Source organism: Heloderma suspectum, chromosome 2 (assembly GCF_057233095.1).
Source record: "Heloderma suspectum isolate Gila_16-S chromosome 2, 16-S_ref, whole genome shotgun sequence".
NCBI classification, from domain to species: domain Eukaryota; kingdom Metazoa; phylum Chordata; class Lepidosauria; order Squamata; family Helodermatidae; genus Heloderma; species Heloderma suspectum.
The window spans coordinates 225,290,963-225,314,242 of NC_139459.1; the positions used below are offsets into that span (position 1 = coordinate 225,290,963).

General features: G+C 42.2%; 1 protein-coding gene across 7 annotated transcripts in view; it reads right to left on the reverse strand.

Annotated features, from left to right (window-relative positions):
• Positions 1 to 1,267: 1,267 nt before the first annotated feature.
• Positions 1,268 to 23,280, reverse strand: part of GAS7 (growth arrest specific 7) — a 180,968-nt gene continuing 158,955 nt past the window's right edge. For 2 of the 7 annotated variants that reach the window (XR_014788315.1, XR_014788314.1), the window contains exons 10-17: positions 21,435 to 21,563; positions 20,767 to 20,890; positions 19,273 to 19,352; positions 12,626 to 12,724; positions 12,064 to 12,193; positions 4,263 to 4,366; positions 3,544 to 3,658; positions 1,268 to 2,834 (exon numbers count right to left, since the gene is read on the reverse strand). Coding sequence is in view for 5 of the 7 variants with exons in the window: in XM_084838289.1 (XP_084694415.1) it covers positions 12,080 to 12,193; positions 12,626 to 12,724; positions 19,273 to 19,352; positions 20,767 to 20,890; positions 21,435 to 21,563 (546 nt within the window). In the remaining 2 variants the exon portion in view is untranslated. Of the gene's footprint in view, positions 12,194 to 12,625; positions 12,725 to 19,272; positions 19,353 to 20,644; positions 20,891 to 21,434; positions 21,564 to 23,280 lie in introns of those variants that run through there. The other 5 variants (XM_084838289.1, XM_084838287.1, XM_084838288.1 and 2 more) reach the window with 3 other exon arrangements.

The following is a 23,280-nucleotide window of genomic DNA, read 5'->3' on the forward strand; positions in this document are numbered from 1 at the left end:
TTTGAGAGTAAAACCTGAAGGAGCAACGCTCAAGAAAATGTAGCATGCTGTCACCAAGAGGAACTCTGAGAAAGAGTAACCAGTTCAGCCTTTTGTGGTGAAAAGAAAAGTTGCCTGAGGGACCTTGAAGTCTAACTAGTTTATTGCAGCATAAGCTTTTGTAGGCAAAAGGCTACTTCATCAGATGCATGGACGAATAACATAGCGGTTCTAAATGAAGGAGAGCGGTTGTGTCACTCTATCCAATGCCAAAGCATTCCTCCTTCCATTTCTCAGGTAATCTAAGTGCTTAGGCCAAAACCCAACCAGATCCTATATACTGAAACAGAGCAACTGCTGCACAAAGAAATTAAAGTACTTAATTATTGAAGTATACATGAGTGTGAAAATGTACATACATTTAAGTGATTAAGAGGTGTCTTACTGATTGACGTATATAATATTATTACTCTTATTGTATGGTAGAAAAAGGTTCAGGATAATTGTACTAGCAGAACAACAATTTCAATTAATTAATTAATTAAACCGAGAAAGAGAAGAAAAATCCTACCTCTTTATTCACAAGCAGGGGAGCCATCTTGAGTGCTCGTGCTTAGCCTCCTGGACTCTATCCAAAGTAAATTAGGACTGATCCACATTGCCAAATTCCTTCATATGATATGTGGGTACATGACTGTGTGACAAAGGATTAGTGTTAACTGGGTAGCCAGAAGTTATCTCCATGCCTTCAGATTGGAATGTGCTATAAATCTAAATAATTGCATCTGTGGCGGAAATTGTAGCTACAGTCATGGAAACGGTGTCAGAACTAGCGGATGAGCAGGCAAGCACAGATGGTCAGTCTAAGAGCTGATCAGGCTGAGGAGCCACGGCCAGAGTTGGCAGCCTAGTATGTGGGTGTGTCATTGCACGGAAAAGGATTAGTGTGAACCAGGATGCCAGCGCAAGGCAACAGCATCCACTTCTGCGGCACCAGGCATCTTGAACCAGTGACTCTACAGCAGTGGAATCCAGATAGCTTGTTTTGTGCCACCGCTGAGTTGCTAGAATGGCTTCTGCTATGCTGCAGCACCACCACTGCCAGAAGATAGTACTGCAGCAACTAACTGGGTAATTGGTTGCTATTGGCAGTGCGCTAGAGTCGTTTACGCTGACACCATGTCATTTACCTTAGCAGTTCCGCCCCACTGGATACTGCCCATGGTGACACAGACACTCTTGTTCATAGTAACCCTTTTCCATGCAGTGATGTCCAGATTATGTGGGTGAATTTGACAGTGTGAAATGGTCATAGAAATCCTGTTGCTTATTAGTAAAAAGAGCAGTTCAGTAACACAGTATTTAATGGACTGTACAGTTTATTTTACATGAGATGAAACAAAGCTTTTCAAGTGCATAATACAAACTCGCTAAAATAGAAGAAAATACAAATTTATGGAAATGTTTGTACATAAGACAGAAAAATTGTATAGCAAATACCTTCAACGTTTAAGGGCTAGATCTTTAGCTGGGGTAAATCAGTGCAACTCCATTGACATTAACATTTAGGAGACATATCTGAACTGACAACATGGCCCTTAAATATTAACGAGCATTTACTGCTTCAGCCGCAGTGTTTTAGTCATACAATTGCACGGGAACAACAACAAAAAGGCCATATTAACAGTTTTCACAATTATTAAAGGCTCACTGCTGTTATTCATACACCGAGCTTACAGTAGAATTAGATTTTTTAATGTCTAATCAGCCAAAAATCTGCAGCAAAGTATTACAAAGTTCAAAGCCATTACTGCTGGCAGAAGACACATTTTACTGTAAAAATTTAGAAAGTGTTTAGTAAAAGGTACAGGATAAAAAGATCAGAGAGGCAATACCATTTTTTTTAAAAAAATGCTAGTGGTTGGCCAGATCTGCCCTCCAAATCTATTACATCTGCAGAACTGTATCATGCAATTTCAATTTACTCTTGGATAGTGAAAATGAATACAATTGAATGCATTTATCTGTATAGTCTGTGAAAAGTCAAAATGTTTGGAAATAAAAATTTGGATAAAAAGGAATGTTGTTTTCATAAGGTTGCTCTGACATGGGAGACACTCATCAAATTCAGATAATCAGGAGAGCAGGATAACAAAGGAACAGAGAACAGAAATTCTAGTGTAGATCAATTTTGGAAAGTTATAGAAGGACCTATTCGCCAGATTTCAAGTGCAGTCAACACAGTTAAAAAAAGCTTAAGGCTGCAGTCCTAAGCATACTTATGTGGGAGAGTAAATCCCATCAAATGCAGTGGGACTTCTGAGTAAGCATGCGCAGGCTGCAAGTTCCATTGATTGCAACTATGGAAATTCAGTCTGCTATGCACTAGATTGCACCCATATTCACTTGCTTGCTCTGTAACAAACATTATTGCTATTGCACAGGCATGATAAAAAGAACTGCAACCAGGTCGTCAAACTCTGAAGTTTCTCTGCTGGCAGTATTTAGTGTGCTTTAGGGTCAAAAGATCTACGAATACTGGCAGAGGAAAATGACTAGTGTCACTTTCTAGAAATCCTAAACATCCAAAATGTTCACAGCAGTTTCCATTCAAAGCATCCTCCACAAGCATCACTTGGAAGACAAACATAACAAGATCATTAGAGGAGAACATCTGTTTGGATCTAATACTGCCAAGCTTGGGATTGATCTGATTGATTGTAATTAGCACCTCTTTCAGCAACAGTGTTATGGAAGGAGGTGCACAGCTCTAAACTTGCCAAGGTCCAAAGGCAAAGGACAGACTCTACACACTTTCTGATGGGGTGGTATGTGACGTTCTCCTACCTTTGAATCTGTAAAAAAAAAATCCTGTATTAAGAATCCACATAGTGGATTCAGATCTCAGAAATGCAAAATCGAATAATCTGGGATAGTTTTCTTCTCTAAGGCTACAATCCTATACACCCTTACCTGGGAGTACATCCCACTGAAAACAATGGAAATCCTGAGTAGTCATGTGTAGGACTGTGCTTTAAGAAATTATTTTGGTGTTAGTACCCACAATCCCCTAAATGGTATTTGAACTTCAGTGTGAAAACCAGTCTGTTACTAGGCTGCTGCAACCCTACGGTAGGAGCAATATGACCACATTTTGTTTTTTGTATCCCTACCAGATTGTTTTTAATCTTATCAAAAATATTTCAACTTAATGTAATTGGGGGAAACCCAAATTTTTATAACCTCTAAATTTTGTTTTTTACATAGTTTCTCTAAATTTCCAGGTTTCTGATTTCTTCCCCACCCCACCAAAATATATATATGTTTTCATATGGTACAAATATTAGAATGAGGGTATTTAGCTAGGCTTGCACAACATTTGGCATTGTAAAATGAATAAGGACTTGGAAAGTATTGGCAAGATCCACATCTTACTGAAATCAATGACACAACTCCAGTTGGTTTTCTGGATTGCACTGTAAATTATTGAGCATCACCCCTTGACACTGTTAAATAAACCAAAACGCAGGAAAGGAGAATACATTTCAGTATGCTCATCTGTACCTGGCCAGATACAGTTGGAGGTGTTCAACAGGAGGAGGAGGTGGAGGAGGAGGAAGCTACCTTGGCAAGCATACAAAAATGGTTTGTTGTCTGAATCAGATGTCCATGATGTATTCTGAAGCATATATAAGTAGATAAAGAACTAATGGGCACAGTTATACAATCAGGAAGCTTCACTGCCTCAAAATAGAAACCTGCCACGTGACCTGGGGTCCCCTGCATATAGGAATGCCAAGCTTTTGGGGTCTTGTTTTCTAGCAGTTATGGGACCAAAGGACTATATCTTTGCTCCTCAGGGAATGACAGCAGAGGATTCTCAAAACATCACTGTAGAAGACTTACACACCCATTAGGTCTACAAACACTTTGGTTGACTTGCTTAGATGAAAAGCAAAGGAGATTCACAGAAAAGTCAAGCAAAGAAAATCCATGCCAGATCAGCAAAATGTGATGCATGTTGGTGCCACCTCCTGGCACAGTGTATAGATATGTAATACTACATTTGAGTGTGGATACTAGTCAAATTGCTGAAAAACTTTTGAGTCTTTTCCTACCAGATGCAACTGCATGCTATGCTTCTGAGCTTTAAAATACACTCCGACGTATCCTAGTTACTGGGTCTAGTGGCTTATATGAACTGAATCTGAGGGTCACTTCTCCCTTTGGGCTCTCTTGATAGTTAAAGAGAAATCTCCAAAATACTTTAGCTCTTTATGCACCTTCTTTCAGCAGGAACTCCAGCTGTGATCATTCTTTGCTGCTGTGATCATTCTTTGCTGCTCTTTGGCCAAGTTCTGAGTTCACGCAACCAATGAATGAATGTCTGTTGTTGGAGAGAAACTGAGCTCAAGGTATTGGACTGCATGAAATTTACTTATTTACATTATTCACATATCCTTATCCACATTATATACACAAGTACTGATACTCTGAAATCAAGGCCATATCTAAAGTACAGATTTAAACCAGTCTAACAGTCATTTCCTCTCTCCAGGTAACTCTGGGAAATGTAGATAAGAACATAAGAAGAGCCATGCTGGATCAGACCAAGGGTCCATCTAGTCCAGCATTCTGTTCACACAGTGGCCAACCAGCTGTTGACAGGAAACCCACAAGCAGAACTAGAGTGCAACAGCACCCTCCCGCCCATGTTCCCCAGCAACTGGTGTACATAGGCACACCGCCTCTGGTACTGGAGGTAACACATAGCCATCGGGACTAGTAGCCATCGATAGCTTTCTCCTCCAGGAATTGGTCTAGGCCCCCTTTAAAGCCATCCAAATTGGTGGCCATCACTACTACATCTTGTGGTAGCACATTCCATAGTTTGACTGTTTGCTGTGTGAGAGGGCAGTTAGGTATCTCTAACGGAATTATCAGCACCTTCACCAAACTACAGTTTCCAGGATTCTTTGGAAGAAGCTATGACTTTTACACTGGTATAAAACCAATATTCATTTTTCATGTAAAAATGCACCATGTATAGAAGTCCCCACTGAAAATACCTGGAACACCAGCCTCTAACCCCCTTCTCCATCTGGTCAATTTAACTGAGCTGAGTTGTAAGGAAAGCATAGGAGCGTCCCCACCAGCCAATTTTGAGATTTATAACCCACCTTTAAAAAAGACTTCATGTGGCTTTAAACCTTTTTAAGAAAAGTCTTGGACAACTCTGATACTGAACACTAGGAAAACGGGTTCACCTCAATTATACTATGGAAACACTAGATTCCCTTGCTGAAGTGACTTTCTGAAATTAACTCAGCTACTCTAGTTGTTCTTTGAAGTTCTGACTACAAAGCACTTTGCAATGGAGGGATGTATTTCAGATGCTCTGTTCTCTATTGGAGCCATGGAAATTTTGCCTTGTAAGATCCAAAATGTATTATTTCCTGCTTGATAACAGATCTGGGGCATCACATACACTACAGATAACACTCGATTCCTAAAGTACATTTGCCCCACAGCATATTAGAGCCTAGGCAGCCTCTCTCTGAATTCCATATATCTGCTGAATAGATTTGTAAGCAAAAACAGGGAGGGAATCTAAAGGTGGTCTTAGATCAGCTCTCAAACAAACTTAGAACAATTATCTGTATCCTGAATGTCCCAGTGGCCATTCCTGGGCATATAGGAGGGAACTTATACAAAACAAGGCAACTAGCATGGATCCATCCTCAGTCAATTACTTCCAGCTACTGAAAAAAGAAACCTGTCCTGTTGGTAAACAAGAGAATGCCTATTTGGCTAGTTACTGATGACCACGAATCACATATGAATTTATCAAATTCCTTTTCTTTCTTTGACCCATCTGACCTTCAAATTTGTCATGCCAAGTAGCTGAGCAGGTTAATTGTTCATGATGTTTTAAGAGTCCTTCACTTTGCTCTTCCAGTCCCTTCAAAATGGTTGCCTGTTAATTTCACTGAAGGTTCCCTTGTTCTTGTATTCTCAGTTTGTGGCCTTGTATACGTTTATCATGCCCACTCTTAAAGAAGGAAATTGCTGGTGGAGTGTAAGCTCTACCACGCTCATAGCCATCTTTATGATTGCCCTTCTGTGCTGTTTTCACTTTAGAGCCTGGCTAATAATGGAATACAGGGTCAGCAGGCCAAGTGAAGGCAGTTTGAGTAGCGCTGACAAGCAAAGTCTAGAACAAGATTGCATTGTCTTTGGCAGAAAGTAGCAGAAAGTGTGCTTTCCCTTCCCAATTTACAGTCCACAGAGGCTGGGCAGTTGGCAAAAGAGTTAACTAGATGCAGGAAGTAGTACATAATAGAAGAACAGGTGTATTGGAAGGATTTCAGAACTTTCTTATCACTGCTGCAGGGAAGTGGATGCCGTGAAATCATATGGGATGGTCCTGAATGCCTAAAATCTCCATTTGGCATTGAAGCAGAGTGTGTTTTACAGCATAAATTTAGCAGACCTTGTGTGGAAGGATTTGCATTTATGAAAAACACTGTGTATTTCTCAGCTGTTAAGGCTGCAGTCTTGAGCACACTAACTGGGGGATAAGCTCCACTTCACACAGCAGGACTTTCTTCTGAATAAAGCCATCGAATTATGCTGCAAAAAAGAGCAGATCTGGGAGCTGTAGTAAACCCGAGTCTCAGGAAAATGAACAGGTGGCAAACAAAAACTGGTATGTCCCCGAATAAAGTCAAGTTATGGATACTTTAAGAGAGTCCCAAAAGGAAAAAGAAAGCAAGGGGGTGGGGTTTGAGATACAACAGCAGTAGATAGTTACATAAGGCTGTCTGGCATGGAAGACAAACATTGCGCTTAGGTTTATTCATGTACTGCCTATAAAAACAATAATTGTAAGAAATCTATGAGAATAAAATATTTTAGATTGCAAAAACAAAACAAATTCCTGGCCTTCCTTCTCTAAATTAATAATTGCCCATGCAGCCTTAAGTTAGCCCAGCCCCACTCACCATAAAGCCATGTTAGGACAACAACACTAGTGTGTAGTCATATCGTTAAGACCTGCTTATATCTAAGGGGGCAGAGCTAAGATGATGTAATATAGGACCAGCTGTAGCTGATGTATAGAACATGGAAGAACATGAACTGCTGCCTGCTACTGAAAGCATCAGGACTGGAAGTTTCCTTGACAGGTCATATTAAGACACTGCACAATGAATGAGCAGGATGTGAACAAGCCAGGAAAAGCAATGCAGTAAAAATTAGCCAGTGCAAAAGAGGCCAATAAAGACAGACAGAAAACCTAAACACCACCCAGAAGAAGAGCCGTATTAAAGGGCAAGCATTCTGTCTGGATGACACACCACTATGTGAATAGTGTCATCGTATACTTATAGGGATTCCAGTTCACCGAGTGCCAGTCCTTATGTAGCTAAAAGAGCTCTATCCATGCACAAGAGGGAGATATTGGTCGCCCTGGGGGAACCCCAAGGTTTGCAGAAGTACAAAAAACATTAGAAAAAAACCCTTGTTGTGGGGAAAGAAACCCAAAAGAGCTCAGTGAGGACAGGCCATGCTCAGTGAGCACAGGACACTGACTGTTGCGGGAGAAAATGGAAAACTAGGGAGGAGAAATGAAATGGTGTAACTGGAATCCTGATAGGGAGCACTCTGCACACTTACAGATCCAGACTTCCATTCATTGACATGGATCTGCATCATAATACAACCCTAAGTTTTAGTTAGGGAATCTGTCAAACATCAGACAATTACTGTAAGTCATCAAAATGTGCTTCGCTCTCTCTGAATTATTCTCTCCTGAAACACGCCTTTTCTCAGAACAGAAACTGGAGAGGTTAGAAGGCCAGTCCCCACAAAGCAATAAAACTCTTCCTTGCAAAATTGGAAAAAGGAATGAATCATTTGAGTATTGGCAAAGTGTTTAAAGAATGGGTGCTGTGTAAAATGACAGAGGGATTAAGTAGCTAGAAGCCAGATTTAACAAAACCCGACTGTTAGTGTCTGGCTAATCTAATGAACATCCCAGTTAAAAATGAACTGATATAAAATTCCCTGAAGCAAGAAGCATGAACAGCACTTGCAAGCTATCCCCAAGTCATGCCACAAATGTCATCTTATTTTTTATAATTAAGAAAGCAATGGTAGGAATGTCATAAATAACTAACTTTTGTAAAGCAATACCATCCAGTGCCAAATCCATTGAGACGGCACAGGATCGTAAGGGAGCAAATTAAAAAGGCAATGTGGTTTTGAACTTCAGGTGTGGAGGAGCAGCATCCCAAGTTTGGCATGCTGATTCTCTCATGCCTTTAAGAAAAAAATGTACAGCTCTTACCATTCTAAGTTTTGGAGCCAAAGAAGTTTAGACATGAACACACTGCTGGACCAAAACACAAATCACAAAGCAGCACAGTAAGTCAGCAGCATAAAGTTCCTGAGAGCAGGCTGAAGTGGAAATGTGAAGGTACAAGTACAATTAAGATCTAGTTATGGTAAAACTACATGTTAGATCTAGTTCTGCGATTGGTGTCCTTGAGGGATTTCTTTTATCATGAAAGACAACTGTGAGTGGATGCCTGTTTTGCGCAGCACCAGCGGGAGGAGGTGGAGAAGGTCAGCTTTTTGTTCATTCAAAATTTACAAATCGTAGGCAAGGGAAAGGTTAAACAGCTCCTCTTCCCCTCTTCTTGCTCTCCTGCTCTACCTGAAGCCACTCACAGGTGCCTTACATGACGGGAGAGTTATTCAAGGAAAATCATGATGGGTTTACTTCTATCCGTAGTATTAGAAAATAGAAATGAAAGGAGGTTGTTAGAGGGTTGCATTGGTGGTCTGAACCTGATAGAACTGAGTCATACAATGCTAAGAGATGAATGTTTCTGAAGAGGCTGATGCAAAGGGATGTGCCAATCCAGAACAAAGATGAAAAAAGGAAATTTCCTCAAAGTGCACATAGATTTATTGTATACTTCCCCCATGTGTTTTGGGCCTAAGTTAATCTCTTTTTTTGGAGGGGGGTTGGGAACTGAAGAGGAATGAATATATTTCGAACTATACAGGTTATCAGTAACACAAAGACAGACCTCTCTCTCTATATATATTTCCTTTTTCTGTTAATACATGGAGTTATCTCACAAGACATACAGACAGTATTTAAAATTATAATCATGACTTAAATGAAAGGGAGTTTAGAACTGTAACAGAAAAGGCAGATTACAATAGCAAAAATCTAGCCAGAACACACTGTAGATTTTGTATAGATATTGTAGAGGTTGACACAGGACAGACATAAATTAGTCTATGATCTTCAGCAATAATTTTGGTGGAACTTTTAATCAGAAGGCTTCTAAATGTGAAAATGGTACAGCAGAGGCCATCATGGTACCCCTAGCCTCTAGAGCTCTCGGTGAAAGAAATACCAGCAACAGGGAGGATAATAGCTATGGATATACATAGACCAAAAAGGAGAGAGTTGGTATTTGGCAGAAAGCAGGAGACACACAAAAACAGAGTGAGCCAGGCACCGTTGAGTTTTTACAGTTAACACACCAGAGCAGAGTTCTAAAATATAATTTGGGAGGAAATGGTGTAATATTTCTGGCAATTTGCTCTGGCAGTTGCACTTACATTGGTTGATACTTTAGAAGACAAATGAAGGAAAATGAACTAGGGAGTGAGGCTGATATCATCCAGGGAGGGATGATATCGGCCTCCCTGGATATCCCTGGATGTGTCAGAATTTAGTGACACATGGAAAAGCCAGGAAAGGCCTTCAAATCAAAGGGAAGCAACTGGAAGGTGCTCTGGAGAATGGCAGGCTGGGGGAAGGATGCAAAGAATATAGAAATGTGACTCTGGCTTAAAAACAGGAAAAGGAACTGAATGGATGCCTTCAAAATTAAATATCTTTAATGTTGTTATCTGCCCAAGTCTCAATTTCCCCACACATACCAACAGGATAAATTGTTCTTTTTGCAACCTTGATGGTCAGCTTCTTGGGAAAAAGACAAAATATGTTTCCTATTATAAACCTGAGATGACAATGGAAGTGAAAAAGGGTATTTCATTTGTAGTAAAGCAAGCCAAAGTAGAGTAGATAAGAATAAACGAATGAGGTAAAGCTAGTGTTGGAACTCACTGGAATAGCTTGTCTTCATGGCTTCCTTCAGTGCAAGCATCAAGGAAACAAGCAAAACATACCTCTCTCCTCTCCTCTCCCCACAACAAGTTGTGTGTGCTTATCTGCAACACTTATCCTCATTCAAAAATTAAACCAATAACATTACTTTGGAAATGGAAAGGGTTATGACTTATATGGTGATGTTGAGAAATCTGGTCAAAGTACCGATGAATGCACTGCAGAGAAATAATTCAGAAAATGCAAGAAATAAAGGGCTGTCTGCTCCTCACGGTTGCTTATGACAGCTGATCAAACAAAACACTTGGCAGTACAAAAAATGAAAAGATATCTGATAACTCAGAGTAAATATTTGTTCTATATAAACACCAAGGCAAGCCTAAGACAAATGAAGAAAGGAGGGGGTGGGGACAAAGAACACTGTGGTTCTCCTCCAACAGCTCTCAACATGTGGGAGCTCAGGGTGCATTGGTAAGGCCTTGCGAGCCCATCATAAGTTCAGTGAAATAGCTGCACTTCAGAAAATATCTAGCTCTATAATGCATCTTTGGCTGGATTCATACAGTTGTTTCAAACTCACTTGTGGTGATTTCTGGGCACCACCCCATGTTGAGAGGTACATGGAACTCAGTCTTGTGAAAGGATCTAACACAGACCGAACTCTGTTGTAAAATGAAACACTCTTAAACTGGGGGAGCTCAAGAGCCATGGCACTTTAAAATGGCTGCCATGGAAGCTCAAGAGTCAAAGGCATGTTAAGTCTTCCCCAAATACCAGGTTCTGCTTGGATCTTGCTGCGGCATCAATGCACAGATCTTTGAGTCATGAGAAAAGAGCAATTAGATAAATCTAACTTTTGGGTAACTCCGTTTTGAGGTAAGACGCATTGGCTAGGAAGTCCTGCCCTTTATAGTCTGGCAAGTAAACGGCAAGTTATTTGGTGGAAAATAAAGACTGAGTTATGTTTTGATCAATTTGATGTGGTTACAGTCTTCCAAGGCAAGCATTCAAAGGTCCTTTGAAGAGTACGTGCGATATGCCAGGGCCCTAGCCAGTGTAGACTTAAAACCTATTCAATGGAGGGCATTCCTTTTCTGCCAGAGGGCAAGGGTTGCAATTCTTAGATCATTTCCTCAGGAGTAATCCCTGCATAAGTAAATAGGACCATGAGAGAAAGTGGCTTGAGGACTGAAGCCAGTGAGTACCTGAGAGGGAGTATAAAAAAGGGCCAACCAAGCCAGGTATACTGTCTCCTGACCCATTACCTCATTTTCCTTTTTTACACTACAGCCTCACAACAGCATTTGCAGTTATGGGAACCAGGGTTTGTTACAAAAAATTGTATTGTATAGATTTTACTGTTATCCTCACAACACCCCTGTGAGGTAAGTATGCATTTTGAGCTCCATTTCATAAAGTGTAGGGGGAGGGTAGGAGTGCTTTACACAACCCTCTTCCCACCCCCATCTAATTAAGTGGCAATGTTCAGGAGGATCTCCCTGCTTCCACAGTCACATTCAGATTCACCAGTCTGTATGTTTGGCAGAGGCTTATTGTGACTTAACATTACTGTACAAAACAGAGCATCATGCACGGGGAGTAGCACAAAATAGTTAATCACAGAATAGCAAAACTCTCTTTGTACCAGAAAACAGGCCCAGCAGTTCACCACGAGAGCTGCGCGTGCTTGGCTGCTGGCTGCCCATTTTGAAAGGAAGTAAAAAGAGCGGCTTCTCAACCCTGGAATGTTTGATGTTTAAGGCATAGCACAATAGGAAATGAAATAATGATCAAACATGACAGAAATAGCCCCTACAGGCAGTAATAAATATATAAGGAAGCTGACAGCGGAATGTCTCTCTGGCCCCTCTTCTCTTGAGGCTTCACAGAACTCCCTCGAACTTGGCTGAGCCAAGGAGCCCACCACTTACAGCCAGGAATAGCAGTCTATATCTCCATATCCACAGGTCTGATATCACCGGTTTTGTGTTCTTTTACCCACAGTTCCCTGTCTTTGGCTGGATCCACTTTCTGAAGCAACTGATCCACAGGTTCTACTGTCTAAAAAACCACAAAAATGGCAGCAGCATTATTTTCAAAGCACAAATGAATGCCTTGTGAGACCTCCTAGCAAAACCGGACCACCTCCCCATCTGCTTTTCCCAATTCTCCCAGATACATCTTTGCATTTCTAACTTAATGGCATGAGTAATACTTTAAATGCATACTTGCACTATGGGGTTTGTGTTCTGGCCTTGTGCTATGAAGAGTGCCATTTCAGGAGAGGTTAAGGAGCAGGCCACTGACTTTAAGTCAAGTAGGACAATATGTTTTAAGAGGTCCTTTGGTTTTCCAAGCCACCTGTGACACTGGTGCCACTATCCACACTAGAGGACAGAATTATATAGACGCCACACAACTCTAAGGCTTTAGATTCACACAGGGCCTGCTGAAATATTGCAGCGGAAAGGAATAAAGGCTAAGCAGACTCACACTTTGGTTGAACATGTCTGTCTCGTGCCTCAACTGCGTATATTGGCAAAGGTGCTGCCGAATCATCTCCACTCTCTCCACCTCTAGCCTTTCAAGTTCCTGAAAAGGAAAAATCAAACAACTTCATTAATGGACAGAGATAAGGTACTAATAATCAAATTAAAAGTGGGGCTGCTTTATTAATACCTATTTCTTAGTGATTAAAAGTGGCATTATTTCTCTCTAGAGCAGTCATCAAACCAAAGCATGGGTCCAACAAGAGCTGAAACAGATGAGGCCTTTTCTTTTTCTTGCTCCTGCTACTACCAACAGTCAATCCATATGCTTTGTAATTGGTTCTCACAGAATGCAGGGACTAGTGTAGTGACAAACAAGCAAACAAGGACCGGAACTGCTGTCCATTCTCAGTGTATGTTAACCTTGCTAAGATACCGAGACAGCTTAAGGAAGCTGTTTTCCAGTTCTGGAAGAAACATTAACGATCTCTGATATGCAGATGATACCACTTTGATGGCTGAAAGCAAGGAGGAGCTGAGGAACCTCATGACGAAGGTGAAAGAAGAAAGTGCAAAAGCTGGGTTGCAGTTAAACCTCAACAAAACCAAGATTATGGCAACCGGCTTAATTGATAACTGGCAAATAGAGGGAGAAAACATGGAGGCAGTGACAGACTTTGTCTTTCTAGGCGCAAAGATTACTGCAGATGCTGACTGCAGCCAGGAAATCAGAAGACGGTTACTTCTTGGGAGGACAGCAATGACAAATCTTGATAAAATGGTGAAGAGCAGAGACATCACACTGACAACAAAGGTCCGCATAGTGAAAGCAAATGGTATTCCCCGTAGTAACCTATGGCTGCGAGAGCTAGACCATAAGGAAGGCTGAGCGAAGGAAGATAGATGCTTTTGAACTGTGGTGCTGGAGGAAAATTCTGAGAGTGCCTTGGACTGCAAGAAGATCAAACCAGTCCATACTCCAGGAAATAAAGCCAGACTGCTCACTTGAGGGAAGGATATTAAAGGCAAAACTGAAGTACTTTGGCCACATAAGGAGAAGACAGGATACCCTGGAGAAGATGCTGATGCGAGGGAAAGTGGAAGGCAAAAGGAAGAGGGGCCGACCAAGGGCAAGATGGATGGATGATATTCTGGAGGTGATGGACCCGACCTTGGGGGAGCTGGGGGTGGCGACGGCTGACAGGAAGCTCTGGCATAGGCTTGTCCATGAAGTCACGAAGAGTCGGAAGTGACTGACTGAATAAACAACAAATACTGTGTGGGACGGGGGAGGGAGGGGAGGGGAGGGGAGGGGGAGATGGCATGGAGAGAGAATTATCCAGCTTCCAGTGTGGCCCAAATGAACAGAATTCAATACTGAATGGGTAGATTTTCAAAAGATGGGTACCAGGAATAATACTATGACATAAGAATGCAACAGACAAATACAATTTATACTCAACATTTGATTTTTTAAGGAGCATCCAGATGGTTTCCACTACGATAACTCTGCAAATTCATTTCAAGACTGTTGCTACATTGGTTCTACGTAATATAAGAAAGAATGGCACTATATGCTCTTGTGGGTCAGTGCTAACTAGAAAAATAGTTGTTGTTGTTGTTGTTGTTCAGTCGTTCAGTCGTGTCCGACTCTTCGCGACCCCATGGACCATAGCACGCCAGGCCTTCCTGTCCGGCGCTCTCTCCCGGAGCGTGCTCAAGTTCATATTCATTGCATCCGTGATGCTATCTAGCCATCTCATCCTCTGCCGTCCCCTTCTCCTTTTGCCTTCAGTCTTTCCCAGCATCAGGGTCTTTTCCAGGGAGTTTTCTCTTCGCATTAGGTGGCCAAAATATTGGAGCTTCAGCTTCAGTATCTGTCCTTCCAATGAGCACTCAGGGTTGATTTCCTTTAGGATGGACTGATTTGACCTCCTTGCAGTCCAGGGGACTCGTAAGAGTCTTCTCCAGCACCACAGTTCGAAAGCATCAATTCTTCGGCGCTCAGCCTTCCTTATAGTCCAGCTCTCACAGCCATACATTACTACTGGGAAAACCATAGCTTTGATTAGACGGACCTTTGTCGGCAAGGTGATGTCTCTGCTTCTTACTATGCTGTCTAGGTTGGCCATAGCTTTCCTCCCAAGGAGCAAGCGTCTTTTAATTTCATGGCTACAGTCACCGTCTGCGGTGATCTTGGAGCCCAAGAAAGTAAAATCTGTCACTGCTTCCATTTCTTCCCCTTCTATATGCCAGGAAGTGATAGGGCCAGATGACATGATCTTAGTTTTTTTAATGTTGAGTTTCAAACCAGCTTTTGCACTCTCCTCTTTCACCCTCAACAAGAGGCTCTTGAGATCCTCTTCGCTTTCTGCCATTAGGGTGGTATCGTCTGCATATCGGAGGTTGTTGATAATTCTCCCAGCAATCTTAATTCCGACCTCTGATTCATCCAACCCGGCATTTCTCATGATGTACTCTGCATATAAGTTAAATAAGCAGGGTGACAATATGCAGCCTTGTCGTACTCCTTTCCCAATTTTGAACCAATCGGTTGTTCCATGTCTGGTTCTTACTGTTGCTTCTTGACCCTCGTACAGGTTTCTCAGGAGACAGGTAAGGTGGTCTGGTACTCCCATCACTTTAAGAATTTGCCACAGTTTGTTGTGATCCACACAATCAAAGGCTTTAGCGTAGTCAATGAAGCAGAAATAGACGTTTTTCTGGAATTCTCTTGCTTTCTCCATGATGCAGCGAATGTTGGCGATTTGATCTCTAGTTCCTCTGCCTCTTCGAAACCCAGCTTGTACTTCCGGTAGTTCTCGGTTCGCATACTGCTGAAGCCTAGCTTGTAGGATTTTGAGCATCACCTTGCTGGCATGTGAAATGAGCGCAATGGTGCGGTAGTTTGAACACTCTTTGGCGTTGCCCTTCTTTGGAATTGGAATGTAAACTGACCTTTTCCAGTCTTGTGGCCACTGTTGAGTGTTCCAGATTTGTTGGCATATTGAATGCAGCACTTTAACAGCATCATCTTTTAGGATTTTAAATAGCTCGGCTGGAATACTGTCATCTCCACTAGCTTTGTTGTTACTAATGCTTCCTAAGGCCCACTTGACTTCACTCTCGAGGATGTCCGGCTCAAGTTCAGTGACCGCACTATCATGGCTATCAGGGACATTCAGATCTTTCCTGTATAGTTCTTCTGTGTATTCTTGCCACCTCTTCTTAATCTCATCTGCTTCTGTTAGGTCCCTGCCTTCTTTGTCCTTTATCATGCCCGTCTTTGCACAAAACGTTCCCTTGAGATCTCCAATTTTCTTGAAGAGATCTCTAGTCTTTCCCATTCTGTTGTTTTCCTCGATTTCTTTGCATTGTTCATTTAAGAAGGCCTTCTTGTCTCTCCTTGCTATTCTCTGGAACTCTGCATTCAGTTGGGTATATCTTCCCCTTTCTCCTTTGCTTTTCGCTTCCCTTCTTTCGTGAGCTACTTGTAAAGCCTCATCAGACAGCCACTTGGCTTTCTTGCATTTATTTTTCTTTGGGACGGATTTCGTTGCTGCCTCCTGAACAATGTTACGGACCTCCGTCCATAGTTCCTCAGGCACTCTGTCTATCAGGTCTAATCCCTGAAATCTATTCCTCACCTCCACTGTATATTCATCAGGGATATGATTTAGGTCATACTTGAACGGTTTAGTGGTTTTCCCGACGTTCTTCAATTTAAGCCGAAATTTTGCAAGAAGCAGCTCATGATCTGAGCCACAGTCAGCTCCAGGTCTTGTTTTTACTGACTGTATGGAGCTTCTCCATCTTTGGCTGCAAAGGACATAATCAATCTGATTTCGATATTGACCATCTGGCGACGTCCATGTGTAGAGTCGCCTCTTGTGCTGTTGGAAAAGAGTGTTTGCTATGATCAGCATGTTCTCTTGGCAAAACTCTATTAGCTTTTGTCCTGCTTCATTTTGTACACCAAGGCCATGCCTGCCTGTTATCCCAGTGATTTCTTGACTTCCTACTTTAGCATTCCAATCCCCTATGATGAAGAGGACATCTTGTTTTGGTGTTAGTTCTAGAAGGTGTTGTAGGTCTTCATAGAACCGATCAACCTCAGCTTCTTCGGCCTCAGTGGTTGGGGCATAGACTTGAATTACTGTGATGTTGAATGGTTTGCCTTGGATTCGTACTGAGATCATTCTATCATTTTTAAGATTGTACCCCAGTACTGCTTTTCCCACCCTTTTGTTGACTATGAGTGCTACTCCATTTCTTCTAAGGGATTCTTGCCCACAATAGTAGATATGATGGTCACCTGAATTAAATTCGCCCATGCCTGTCCATTTTAGTTCGCTGATTCCCAAGATGTCGATGTTCAATCTTGCCATCTCATGTTTGACCACCTCCAGCTTACCTTGATTCATTGATCTGACATTCCAGGTTCCTAAACAATATTGTTCTTTACAGCATCGGATTTTCTTTTCACCGCCAGACACATCCACAGCTGAGTGTCCTTTCGGGTTTGGCCCAGCCGCTTCACTCTTTCTGGCACTACTTGGAAATACCCTCTGCTCTTCCCCAGTAGCATATTGGACATCTTCCGACCTGAGGGGCTCATCTTCCGGCGTCATATCTTTTAGCCTTGTGATACGTTCCATGGGGTTTTCTTGGCAAGAATACTGGAGTGGGTTGCCATTTCCTTCTCCAGTGGACCACATTTTGTCAGAACTCTCTGCCATGACCTGTCCGTCTTGGGTGGCCCTGCACGGCATAGCTTATGGCTTCACTGAGTTACGCAAGCCCCTTCGCCACAACAAGGCAGTGATCCATGAAGGGGAGAAAAATAGTTAGGCTTTGGCAAAGCTTCACATATTTATTTAATAATTTTCAGCTGGATAATAGAGTGAAACTTTGGGAAGAGTCAGTTAGATTTACTCTGTAATACACTAAATGCCATATGTTATGTATATTACATCTTTATCTCACTTATCATAGACATGTAAAATGACAGTCCTCTTAAAATTCCAAGTTACAAAATGCCTGTCTTTCTCATATTCTCCAGACTGCTGGCACTTCATGCCTTGCACAGGTCACATCCTGATTCAAATTTATTTAGCATATTGCTCATTCCACCGGCCCACAAACATCAGCAAAAAAAAAAAAAAAAGATACTAAACCTGCACATGGTATCAAATCTTCCCATAAATAACTAAAAATGCCAATTCCTTTTCATTTTCTGCTATAAAGCATACTAGTTCCAATGAGCTTGATCCACGTGATCAAAAAAAGACATCAACAACATCTCTCCTGCCAAATCACAGAACTAAAATAAGATACTACTGGGAAAACAGTGTGTCTTTTATGTTTTCAGGAATAAATATTTTCCCAAAGAAATCAGTGGACTTCATGCTTCACAGAAAGGTTTCTTCCAAAAGACTCCAAAGGTGGAACTACACATGCTAAGAAGCATAGGGTCGCCACCCAAAATAGTAGCTGTCCTTTACAACATGTAGTACAACTTACCTCATTTTCTGATGTGATTATGCTGACCATTTCCTCACCCTAACCACTGGCAGCTGATGATGGGGAGGGAGGGCAAAAAAACATGCAGCATAATGACATCAGGCCATCAGGTAAATTGATCTACACACGTAATATAGAGGGGGAGTCAACACGGGATTAATATTTCCAGTGGCAGTCCCATGGCTTTATAACATGTCGTTTTGTCCAGAGAAATGCAGAGGGAGCACTGGGAAATCTGGACAATGAGACCTGGGAGTGTTGAGACAAGATTCAGGCACCTCAGGACTGGAAGAATTAGGAGAATGGTGGATTTTTTAAAAGTAATCCAGATACTGACAGATGTAAAACCACAGCCTATGACTCTCAATTATTGCATTACATTTCCCCACCAAATGGCCAGGAATGATAACCAGTAGAACGGGGTGAACAACTTCTGGCCCTCCCGACGTCGTCGGACAATAACTCCCATCAACCCTAGCCAGCATAGCCAATGGTGAGGGATCATTGAAGTTACAGTCCAAGACCATTTGGAGGGTCAGACATTTCCCATCCCTACAGTGGAAGATGAGGAAAGATACAACACTGGCCCTCCCCTCACTGTCTCCTATATGATGTTTTTAAACATTTGCTTACTTTTCACAATTTAACTAAGGGAGCAATCCTATATCTGCTGGCCATAGGATATCCTGTTTTCTGGGAACCGACCTCAGAGCCTGTGCTCTGAGATTGGTTCCCAGAGAACTGACCTCCCCCCACTTCCGCACTGCCTCGGAGGCAGTGCAGAACAGCCCCATCTTCCATGCTTGCAAGAGAAGCGTGGAGTGGCCAAAAAGGGGCGTGGCTGAGGGCATTCCAGGGCGGGGAAGGAGCAGCCTCCTTCTCTGCTCTGTCCTCCCATGGCTAGACAGCCGCAATTGGCTGTCTAGCAGAAAAAGCAGGGCAGGAGAAGTGTGGAGGGAACGATCCCCTCTGTGCCTCTCCTGCCCTGCTTTGGATAAGCGGTCGCCTCTGAGTTCAGAGGTGTCCGCCTATCTGGATAGGAATGTGCCCTAAGGCTGATAGAGTCATTCTTCAGTCAACTCAGGGGAAAAAATGTAGTTTTGAAAATAATAATATGGCAAGACATACTAGAGAGGTGGTCACCATTTCCTCAAACCATTTGGACTGAGCTTGATTATACAGATCCACACAGCGCATGAGATCATCTCCTGCAACAAACAAGACAAAACAAAGTGAATAATTATTTTAAGTCCCCCCCCCACTCACTCAAAGGATACTTAGAGGCGAAAATGCAGTTTCTACAAGTTTCTACGTGCACTGTGTTTCGACCCAAGAGAACCACTGTGATTTCCTAGTGTAACTAATGCAAACCCATTAAGAAAGAAGTGAACAGTGATCTCTCCACCTTTATCAGCAGTGCAACAGAGATGCCAAGAAACAAATATTGCAGACTTATCTAGCTGGATGGCATGCCTCATTAGTCAATAATATTAACACATTTTTAAGATACACACCGAGAAACAAGGTTCTAGTTCCATGGTTGCCTACCTCCCGTGAGTGTCCTTCTCTCCCTTCAAGGGAATTTCCCCAAGTTTCCCTGGCTACAGAAGTTAAGAGTCATGAAAACATTCAGAAATTGTGTTAGGGAACAAAGGGAAAAATATTGTTCCCACTTTGGGGAATTCCAATTTAAACTGAAGTGAGAAACAAAAGGAGAGGTCTGAAATGAAAATGAGAGAAACGTTTGTTCATAGTGCCTGAATTTTCCCTCCTACCCTGAGCTCTGGATATCTATCAGTTATGTCAAATGGACAAACCATGCTTCTTCTCTTCATTCGTTTCTGTGTCCATCTTCCCAACGCTGCTCTTACATGAGCCCCCAAATACTGTGCTTGAGTAGAACAAGTGCTGAGGTAGACCCATGCTAATGCTGTTTAAATGCCTATGATTTTATAGCAGGCTCCTTGAATCAAGTGTCTTCTGCCATCTAGTGTACAAATCAAACAATATGTATTTTATAAAATGCAAATACATGGAATTACAAAGTGGAAAATGTAAAAGCCAACTCCAGCTCTACTTTCTCCTTGTCACATATTTAAAATGAATACGTGGAAACAGAGAGGAAATGGCCCGAAAGTATTCATGATATCATAGATAGTCATATTACTGAACTGGCTGATGAGCTTCAAGGAATGCTGCCAATTCCATGTGTTTGACTCATGTCTGACCCATTCCACATTTCAAAAATCTGCATCACTGGCCACTCTTCCTTATTTATGTACATATGTCTTAGTAGGAAAAAGTAACGCTGGGGAAAAAGAAGCTAATTCCTGGAACCAACCCATAGCAGCTGAACATTTGAACTAGAATGGGAGAGATTCTCCATCTAACCAGAATGTAGGAACTGTTAAGAATTAAGTAGAATTCAAGTCCTGATCAAGACCAAATGTTAAGATTCAATGAGTGAGTTGTATTTGTACTCTCTTTATTCTCCAACAAAATAGCTTTCCCCAAGCTTATTGTCCCTAGCTAAAACAGGGGCTGTATTCCATCTAGGTTTCTTTTTACACTGCCATTCCCTGTCTTCCTACCACACATTATCCTCACGCCCCAGATACTCACCAGCTTGAGTAGACTTCCGCCTGGCTTTCTTAATTTCCTCCTCCGTCTTGTTGCTGAGTTTTATCTCCAACTGCTGTGTTTTCATCTCTAAATCCTTTTGCCTCTCTGTTAATGCTTTCCGGGCCTTGAAACAAACCAATAACCATAAATTCCTCCACAGAAAAAGAATACCCGTTTGCCACCTTCTTTCCATAAGATTGATTTGGCTCAGAGAATAAATCACTGCAATATGGAACATATGCCCTTGTTGTGGGGCTTGCATCAGGAACATGAACAACGAGACACAGGTTCTTCCTCTCCTGTTTGATAGTTTTAGCACCACAGAAAAAAATTAGAGGTGCTCTTCAGACCAGTTCTTTGGCTGAGATAATTATTAAATCATTAGGAACGCTACAGCAAATTACCCTCAGTGTCTGAAAGAACATTGCACAGGTAGATAATAATATCTACAGTACACTAGTCTGAGAAGTTAGCTGTTTGGGTTTTATATAGGAACATGAAAATGTTGCTGCAGACACTACATGCTTTGTTTCTTCAGACCAAAAACTATTTGGCTGGGAGGAGAGGGGTGTAACCTACCTTACTGTATTTTTCTGAAGGTGCACAACAAGCCACCCCTATCCATTCTGAAACTGACTCTCAAATGGATTCAACTTGAAAACACTCACCTTTTCTACCGCTGCGTACCGACTAACCAGCTGCTTCCGCAAATCAGCAATGTGATGGTCATACTTCTTCATGTCTTTCTTGAAGTTTTCTCTGAAGTTGAGTAGGGGCTTCTCCACCTCAGCCTGGAGCTGAAATAAAGAATAAAAGAAACTTTATTTAGGGACAGCTAGACAGTGTCTAGCTGTCTAGACAGTGACAACTAGTCACTGGTCCCAGACAGTGTGCCATTGGCCCATGTTGGCTGGGAATAATGGGAGTGGAACTTCAACACCAGGTTGGGGCAGGCCTCAGGATGCTGCCCATTTCCTGTATCTCTAGTAGTAAAATATCTATAGGAAAGGGTGGGGAAAGATGCATCTTGACTCTGGTGCACATGTATATAAACACATATACGTGGATACAATTGTCTTAAATTGAGAAACATCTGTTTGGGCTGTAATTCTTTCAAGGTGCTCTGATTTTGATTGGTGTAATGTGGCGGGAGGGGGGAGATAGGGTGTATTTTAACTGTTCCCCCAGGTGCCATTTTTCTGATCGAAATCTCCTCCCTAAAGTTCAGCCCCAACTCTCCCCACACTGCAGTAGGGCTAACAGCAGTGTATATGCCTGCGCGTGCGTACATGCGCGTGCGTGCGTGCGGGTTTTCAATCTAGAAAACAGCGCATACAAGACATTAAATACCTTCCTCCTAGCAATATTATTCCAATCAAAATTGAACCCCCTCCCCTCACAGATTTAAAGGGAAGAAAAAAGAATTTGGAAATGTGACCATGGATTTCCCGGTCACATGTGTTTTGGCCTGCAGGGGCAATGACATCAGTGCTGGGGAAACTGCCCTTTGCAAAACAGGTGGGAAGAAAAAGCAGCTCCTGAAGAGTTCAAAGCAGTTGCCCTCTCTATAATGAGAATCCCATGAACTGATGGAGGGAGTGAAAAGAAAACAGATTTTAAGATAAAGAAATACCAATCTGAGCGCTCTCAGTCTAACGCCTGCTGTTTAGTACAGACTACTCTAGGACTAAAGCATTTCAGATGGGAATTCATTATTTGCTTCACTGGATCCATAGCCAAGCACAGATGCATTACATGTTCATTTAAGGCTCAGTCAAAAGGCTTGCAACGGTTGCAGCCAGGCAAAATTCTGTCTGTTTTCTGATCTCATAGCAATTTGATCATGGGTTGTGCACAAATACTCAGGTGAAGCACTCAACTAATCAGTCTTGGGGCCGATGTGGGCTCCTTCCAATTACCACCGATAGAAGAGGGCACTTGAAGTGGTGGCTTTCTTCCTAAGGGAGTGCTGTGATAGCACAGAGGAAACAGCTAGCGAAGATCTGAGATGGACAGAAATTCAAATCCTTCCCCAGTACGCACATCATACACTTATCACAAATGTCATGTGCCAAACTCCACCCAGACTATTGGAGACTGCACGCTGGTGCGCTACAATCCAAAGAAAACCGAGACATGACATGAAACATTGGAATTGGCCAGGTTAAAACAGAAAATGGTTTCTTGCAGTGCTTGTCCCTACCAGAGGACACACACCCGCTAAGGGATAATTCCACTGCGTGTTATATGTTTCTCTGCTTATCTCCAAGCTATTTCTCTTGCAACAAGAATATTTATTCTCCTGAAACAGAAGTGATATGGTCCAATCAATGATAAGCGCTTACCAAATCCCATTATTTTAATGGGAGAGTTTACCGCAGGCTTGGATCTATCCCACCACAACCAGTGGGACTTGAAAAGGATTAACTTTGTCTGGAGCATGCCTGAAGTTTGCTTATGGTGTGCGACTAGGGACCAGAGGAGGTTCCTAGTACACCTCAGTGGCGGAACACA